The sequence below is a fragment of the Oncorhynchus keta genome, chromosome 33, assembly GCF_023373465.1.
Source record: "Oncorhynchus keta strain PuntledgeMale-10-30-2019 chromosome 33, Oket_V2, whole genome shotgun sequence".
NCBI classification, from domain to species: domain Eukaryota; kingdom Metazoa; phylum Chordata; class Actinopteri; order Salmoniformes; family Salmonidae; genus Oncorhynchus; species Oncorhynchus keta.
Window position 1 is genome coordinate 15,529,758 of NC_068453.1, and position 8,776 is coordinate 15,538,533.

The window sequence follows — 8,776 nt, forward strand, 5'->3', positions numbered from 1 at the left end:
ACACCTCCTTATACTGTCTCATAACAGCCTCACATCCATCTGTGTCCTTGGTTCCACCATACCTGCTGAACTGAACTGACCGTACACCTCCTTATACTGTCTCATAACAGCCTCACATCCATCTGTGTCCTTGGTTCCACCATACCTGCTGAACTGAACTATATTTTAATGATCCCACCTAGCATATTTTAATGATCCCACCTAGCATATTTTAATGATCCCACCTAGCATATTTTGATGATCCCACCTAGGATATTTTAATGATCGCACCTAGGATATTTTAATGATCCCACCTAGGATATTTTGATGATCCCACCTAGCATATTTTAATGATCCCACCTAGCATATTTTAATGATCCCACCTAGCATATTTTAATGATCCCACCTAGCATATTTTGATGATCCCACCTAGCATATTTTAATGATCCCACCTAGCATATTTTGATGATCCCACCTAGCATATTTTGATGATCCCACCTAGCATATTATGATGATCCCACCTAGCATATTTTGATGATCCCACCTAGCATATTTTAATGATCCCACCTAGCATATTTTGATGATCCCACCTAGCATATTTTAATGATCCCACCTAGCATATTTTAATGATCCCACCTAGCATATTTTAATGATCCCACCTAGCATATTTTAATGATCCCACCTAGCATATTTTGTTTTGTCGACATCTGGAAAGTTTTTACCCACGTTTGCTGTTTTCTGTCGTGGCTTCTTTTTTTTTATCCGACATGTACTTTACTCGCATGAAAAGGTTGGATGGCCTGGTATTTCATGTGGTTTTGGTGTGACTATTATAAAAAGTGGTTTCCAGGAACAGCTGTTAAGTGTTCCTGATCTGCCCACCTCTGTTATGCAACACCTTTCAGATATAAAAACACCACAATATCTCACTATATCGCTCTGTTTTCTAGGCCTATCTCTCACTCTCGTTCCCGCTCTCCTAAATGGAGGTCATTATCAGTCAACAAATTAGCTGATAGTATTGTTTTTTTCCCTTTCAAGTCCAATAAATGGATATGGAATTACATAACGTCTAGTCTTATTTTCACAACCTATTGTTGTAACATTACGCCACAATGAGTCAGCGATGTGGTTTTATTAAATGGAAATTGATATTTTCGCTCTCTCTCTCCCTCCACCCATCTCTCCCTCCACCCATCTCTCCCTCCACCCATCTCTCCCTCCACCCATCTCTCCCTCTACCCATCTCTCCCTCTACCCATCTCTCCCTCCACCCATCTCTCCCTCCACCCATCTCTCCCTCCACCCATCTCTCCCTCCACCCATCTCTCCCTCTACCCATCTCTCCCTCTACCCATCTCTCCCTCCACCCATCTCTCCCTCCACCCATCTCTCCCTCCACCCATCTCTCCCTCCACCCATCTCTCCCTCTACCCATCTCTCCCTCTACCCATCTCTCCCTCTACCCATCTCTCCCTCCACCCATCTCTCCCTCCACCCATCTCTCCCTCCACCCATCTCTCCCTCCACCCATCTCTCCCTCTACCCATCTCTCCCTCTACCCATCTCTCCCTCTACCCATCTCTCCCTCCACCCATCTCTCCCTCTACCCATCTCTCCCTCTACCCATCTCTCCCTCTACCCATATCTCCCTCCACCCATCTCTACCTCCACCCATCTCTCCCTCCACCCATCTCTCCCTCCACCCATCTCTCCCTCTACCCATCTCCCCACCCATCTCTCCCTCTACCCATCTCTCCCTCTACCCATCTCTCCCTCCACCCATCTCTCCCTCCACCCATCTCTCCCTCTACCCATCTCTCCACCCATCTCTCCCTCCACCCATCTCTCCCTCTACCCATCTCTCCCTCTACCCATCTCTCCCTCCACCCATCTCTCCCTCCACCCATCTCTCCCTCTACCCATCTCTCCCTCCACCCATCTCTCCCTCCACCCATCTCTCCCTCTCTCCCTCCACCCATCTCTCCCTCCACCCATCTCTCCCTCCACCCATCTCTCCCTCCACCCATCTCTCCCTCTACCCATCTCTCCCTCCACCCATCTCTCCCTCCCCATCTCTCCCTCTACCCATCTCTCCTCCACCCACCTCTCCCTCCACCCCTCTCTCCCTCCACCCATCTCTCCCTCCACCCATCTCTCCCTCCACCCATCTCTCCCTCTACCCATCTCTCCCTCCACCCATCTCTCCCTCCACCTCGCTCTTCTTCCCATCTCTCCCTCCACCCATCTCTCCCCACCCATCTCTCCCTCCACCCATCTCTCCTCCACCCATCTCTCCCTCCACCCATCTCTCCCCACCCATCTCTCCCACCCATCTCTCCCTCCACCCATCTCTCCCTCTACCCATCTCTCCCTCTACCCATCTCTCCCTCTACCCATATCTCCCTCCACCCATCTCTACCTCCACCCATCTCTCCCTCCACCCATCTCTCCCTCCACCCATCTCTCCCTCTACCCATCTCTCCCTCCACCCATCTCTCCCTCCACCCATCTCTCCCTCTACCCATCTCTCCCTCTACCCATCTCTCCCTCCACCCATCTCTCCCTCCACCCATCTCTCCCTCCACCCATCTCTCCCTCCACCCATCTCTCCCTCCACCCATCTCTCCCTCTACCCATCTCTCCCTCCACCCATCTCTCCCTCCACCTCGCTCTTCTTCCCATCTCTCCCTCCACCCATCTCTCCCTCCACCCATCTCTCCCTCCACCCATCTCTCCCTCCACCCATCTCTCCCTCCACCTCGCTCTTCTTCCCATCTCTCCCTCCACCCATCTCTCTCTCCACCCATCTCTCCCTCCACCTCGCTCTTCTTCCCATCTCTCCCTCCACCCATCTCTCTCTCCACCCATCTCTCCCTCCACCTCGCTCTTCTTCCCACCTCTTTTCTCTGTTTCCCTCTTTCCCTTCCAAAGATGAGTGGAACATTCCAGAGGTGACGCTCCAAGCAGTCCCGTCCGACAGACGGTTGTCCTGGCTGGCACCCCGTATCGGTTCGGAGTGGGAGTCGATTCTCCTCGACTTGGAGGGGGCGCTGTACCGTTGCCGTGCCGACCACCCTCTGAGCTTGTATGGGAAGGTGCTAGTAGGGCTGATCCAGTGGAGGCAGAGCAAGGGGAGGAGCGCTACAGTCCACAGGCTTCTCCAGAGCCTGCAGTCCACTGACATCCACCCCTCTACCCTGGACGAGGTGTTCCAGTGAGGGGAGAGGACACACTGGATCATGGATGAAATCCTAATTGGATGACAGCCATTAGCTCAGCCAGACCAAGGTTTCTGATAGGAAAATGTGGTGCTGGACATGTGACCGGAAACTTTTCTTTTACCAGACATTTGAGATCTGCCAGACCCATATGCATTGGATGCATAACCTGATTAGGGTGTCCACCCACAGTGCTCAGAATGACACAAATCACATTTACATTTTGGTAATTGATATTAACAGAACATGCAAGTCGAGGATACAACAATGAAGATATAATAAGTGTCCACATTTGCTTTTCCTCAGCCAACAAGACGACTAACAGCAACATCACTAGCCTGTCAATCTACTATCCCCCATACTAGAATAGTTAACCTATTCTATTGGTCAACTTGTTGAGAAATAGTCTATACCAATCCGAATCTGGGACAGTTGTGAGATGGAGCCCAAAATCGTACAACCAGTAGGCTTAGGCTACATAAAAAAACAACGTTAAAAGCAGTGAGAGTGACGCAACAGAACAGAACGTTTAGCTTATAATGCTGGGGAACTATTATTTCTTCACATTATAATCTCAGCAATGCGCACAAGGCAGTAAGTAGGCTACTCATGAACGTTTATTCCATAATGCAATTAGCGGGAAAACGCCTTTGTCAAAAGGGCACCACACACTTGAGAGGTTTCATACGACCGAGATGAAAATGTCCATTAGAAATGTAGAAAGAGATCTCTTTAGGCTACTTTTAAGAAAGGTAAGACATGCCTCATATGTATTAAAAGGAAATGCATAGCGCACCAGCTCATTGCCAAGTGGTGTGTGTGGTGTGTGTGTGTGTGACACGGCAGCAGCTCAAAGGCCCTATCTATATGGTCCTTCTGTAGCTCAGTTGGTAGAGCATGGCGCTTGTAACGCCAGGGTAGTGGGTTCGATTCCCAGGACCACCCATACGTAGAATGTATGCACACATGACTGTAAGTCGCTTTGGATAAAAGCGTCTGCTAAATGGCATATATTATATGCTGTACGGGTGTGATAAATAAGATGCATAACAAATGTACTGTAGTCTACACAGTTTGCCAACTTAATTCCACTAAATTATGCAAAATAACCTAGAGAACGATAAATATGACCAGTCAACTGGTATTTCCATCAATGAAGAGGCTAAAAAGGATTATATGAAATATTCTTATTTTCCAGGATATTTTATTTCAGCTTTTCAACAACAACAAAAATGTATAGGCCAAAAGACAGCTATTACCGGCTAACAGAAACCCTGAGCGAGATGTGTCATTGGCCTGGCCCTGCATGTTGTAATAGGGACAGTTTCAGTTTAGAATAATTAACACAATGCTTAGCGTAATTATGTTTCCCCTTTTTCTGTAATACACATGATTTCCAGTGTTTTTATTTTGGGGAAACTCTTTTGTGTACCGTTTGATTCGTCACTAGACTTGATACGAGAATAATCCGTAACGTTCAGTATCTCCTGATCGTGATTGACGCCAGACTGGAGGTACAAGGACAGAGGACACTGATTTGTTACTGTAAGATTAGAATAAGCCGATTTTGAAACCATGCAGGCCTACACACAAACACACAAACACACACTCCTACGGACACGCCTTTTCTCAGTCACTCAGACCCTGGAAAGTAAACAAACACGATGGCGTTGTGACATCCACTCTGGAAAACAAATCCACTGATAGTATTTTTCTTCCTTCACGTACATTTGAAATGGCCATGGAATTGCATAACGTCTAGTCTTATTTTCACAACATATTGTTGTGACATTACGTCACAATGACTCAGGGACATTTTTGGACCGCAACAACAGCTACCGCTGCAGTCAGTGTTTATAGAACTGGAAATGCCTCAACAAGGTCAAGGCTACATGCCCAACAAGCACTCTCCAGGATTTTTCCACCTGTTTTTTTTAAAAAGTGGAGCTGGAATTAGAGGAGTTTGTACATGAACTATATCCTTGTACTTTTTGCGTATGATTTGCCTTGAAAAAGGATTCCTATATTTGTCCAACTTTCTTTTAAGGATGGAACTGGAATGGGATTTGTTTTCCTCTTCAAATGGCATAGCATGATGGTGAATGCCTCCTTTTTTTTGTAGTGCTTTATTGGTCTTGATGTCATGTTGACATTTCTTAATGTAGGGCCATTTCACAAGATGTTTCATTTGCAAATGTTTAGTTGTAAAAACAAAGACCATACTCTGCTTCATCTGCATGTGCCTTGCTGTTCATGACCGCAAGGCTAAGGCCAAACAAATTCTCTTAACTACTCATAAGTAAATGTGAGGACATTTTAAAGCACTCGCTCTTCTCTGACTTACACGACGTGTGAGTTCTGTCTGCGCCTCGGCCAATGCTAGTATAATTCTTAATAGGGTCATTTGTGATGGGCTTAAGGTATTTCATAGCACAGTCAGATACACACATGAATGTCGGTTACATTTTACGATTTTTGTGAATGAAAAGCCACAGTGTTCCTGGGACAGCTTTGAAGTACAACTCAAGTGCCGTCTTGGACTAGGGGACTCGCATACGTACACTTACACACCTTGCTGCATGGAGTTTTCACATTTGTTTTTGTGCTAGCCTAGTTTCCCTGGCTCTAACACACAGCCAGGGAAACTAGGCTAGCACAGGTAGGCAGCAGTCAAATCAATCAAACTTGATTAACTCTTTTTTTTTTTAACAAAACACTAGTCACTGAGCAAGGCTAGAGGGGGAGAGGAAAGACTACCTACCTCTGCATTTGTATTTATTAGGCACCAGACGGAAGACAAGACTGAAAGTGGGAGGGACTACCTCCCTGAAATTGTCCAATAATAAACACTTGTTTTTGGCTGTGGCCTAATGACTACGACCCAGTTGTGTGGCAGTCTTCTTGAGATATCTATATCCAACCCCCATCTTTTTCACAGTCTCCGCTATCTGCTGGTCTGGTTGGTGAGTAGTGGCTGTGGAGGCGAAGGTCAGAAACCCCACATAGCCTCTGTCCACTGACACATCACGACCACTGAGAGGATCGCAGGCCATGAACCACGTGGCCTGAGCGTAAATCCACCTCCTGGTTGGTTGGTTGAGACAAAGCCACGGTGACCTTTGACCTAAGGGCATTCTAGGCCAGGGATCAACTGTGTCTACTACATTCCCGGATGCTCTTAGGAACGCTGCACGATGACATCACCCCAGCCAAGCATTTTGCCTTACATTTGTGTCAGTTTAGACTAAACAGGAGGAGGGATGTTGGGTAACTCTGTGGGGGAGTTGTTAGATGGGAGTGTTGAATAATGGAAGACGTTTTGGCTGCTGTTGTCACAACACAGCACAAGCAGGTTACTACAATTTAGTCTTTAGTGACTTTGTGAAGAGGGTTGTGGCCCATACAGTATGTGAAAGGTACTGTAAAAAGAAATTGCTCACCGCCCCTTCATAAAATTGACTCTAACATAATACCACCATAAATAAGAATTGTAGCAACCCTGAGTTTATAATTGTAAATATTGACTAACATTTTAGCATGTTTTTTTTTGTTGATCACCACGGACGGACAAGCTCACTCTTCCTGCCTGTATCATTACATTACGATCAGAGTCAGCTGCAGACAACGATCAGCTATATTTATATAATGAATACAACAACATTTCCACCAACAGGTTTCTGTGCCAATGCACCACACAACCAATAAGCAACTAACTGCATACCGATTACCGACTTTGAACGCTCATTATGGTTTGCGTTTTCAACATCACAATCAAGTATGACATATTCGATTGTGGGATTGACAATCTCGACAAACAGAAAATGTAACCCAACTCAGTATTGAAGGCTTGGTTTGACAGTCTCTGAATGTCATTAAACAGTTTGGTGTTTTGTAACAGATTAATCGAATGACCTTTGCGCAGTTTGGATGCTGGAGCTCATTTTGAGGGGAGTGGATGAACGTGAGCAGGTAGGCTCCATCAGACTTTTGAAGTAGCCTAATCAGATTAAAATATTTTTCCTAGTTGTGTTTATGCCACAAAAAAAGTAATACATTTTCAAAGTTAAATAACAAACTCAGCAAAAAAAGAAACGTCCCTTTTTCAGGACCCTGTCTTTCGAAGATAATTTGTAAAAATCCAAATAACTTCAAAGATCTTCATTGTAAAGGGTTTAAACACTGTTTCCCATGCTTGTTGAATAACCCTAAACAATTAATGAACATGCACCTGTGGAACAGTCGTTAAGACACTAACAGTTTACAGACGGTAGGCAATTAACATCACAGTTATGAAAACGTAGGACACTAAAGAGGCCTTTCTACTGACTCTGAAAAACACCAAAAGAAAGATGCCCAGGGTCCCTGCTCATCTGCGTGAACGTGCCTTAGGCATGCTGCAAGGAGGCATGATGACTGCAGATGTGGCCAGGGCAATAAATTGCAATGTTCGTACTGTGAGATGCCTAAGACAGCGCTTCAGGGAGACGGGACGGAGAGCTGATCATCCTCGCAGTGGCAGACCACGTGTAACAACACAGGATCGGTACATCCGAACATCACACCTGCGGGACAGGTACAGGATGGCAACATCAACTGCCCAAGTTACACCAGGAACGCTCAATCCCTCCATCAGTGCTCAGACTGTCCGCAATAGGCTGAGACAGGCTGGACTGATGGCTTGTAGGCCTGTTGTAAGGCAGGTCCTCACCAGACATCACCGGCAACAACGTCGCCTATGGGCACAAACCCACCGTCGCTGGACCAGACAGGACTGGCAAAAAGTGCTCATCTCTGACGAGTCACGCTTATCGTCGAAGGAATGAGCGCTACACCGAGGCCTGTTCTCTGGAGCGGGACCGGTTTGGAGGTGAAGGGTCCGTCATGGTCTGGGGTGGTGTGTCACAGCATCATCGGACTGAGCTTGTTGTCATTGCAGGCAAACACATTGCTGTGCGTTACAGGGAAGACATCCTCCTCCCTCATATGGTACCCTACCTGCAGGCTCATCCTGACATGACCCTCCAGCAGGAATGCAAGACAGGAATTTCAGTGTTCTGCCGTGGCCAGCAAAGATCCCGGATCTCAATCCCATTGAGCACGTCTGGGACCTGTTGGAGCGGAGGATGAGGGCTTGGGCCATTCCCCCCCAGAAATGTCCGGGAACTTGGTGGAAGAGTGGGGTAACATCTCACAGCATGAACTGGCAAATGTGGTGCAGTCCATGAGGAGGAGATGCACTGCAGTAACTAATGCAGCTGGCGGCCACACTGTTACTTTTGATTTGGACCCCCCTTTGTTCAGGGACACCATTTCTGTTCGTCACATGTCTGGGGCGGCAGCGTAGCCTAGTGGTTAGAGCGTTGGACTAGTAACCAGAAGGTTACTAGTCCAAGCTGACAAGGTACAAATCTGTCGTTCTGCCCCTGAACAGGCAGTTAACCCACTGTTCCCAGGCTGTCATTGAAAATAAGAATGTGTTCTTAACTGACTTGCCTGGTTAAATAAAGGTAAAAAAAATAAAAGTCTGTGGAACTTGTTCAGTTTATATCTCAGTTGTTGAATCTAGTTATGTGCAT

At 46.7% G+C, this 8,776-nt stretch overlaps 1 protein-coding gene across 1 annotated transcript in view; it reads left to right on the forward strand.

The window, feature by feature from the left end:
• The window catches only part of LOC118365886 (death domain-containing protein CRADD-like), a 31,866-nt gene extending 25,719 nt beyond the window's left edge, over positions 1-6,147 (forward strand). The window contains exon 2 of the mRNA XM_035748188.2: positions 2,914-6,147. Within this exon, the coding sequence (XP_035604081.1) occupies positions 2,914-3,200 (287 nt within the window). The 3' untranslated portion in view covers positions 3,201-6,147. The remainder of the gene's footprint in view (positions 1-2,913) is intronic.
• Positions 6,148-8,776: the final 2,629 nt, after the last annotated feature.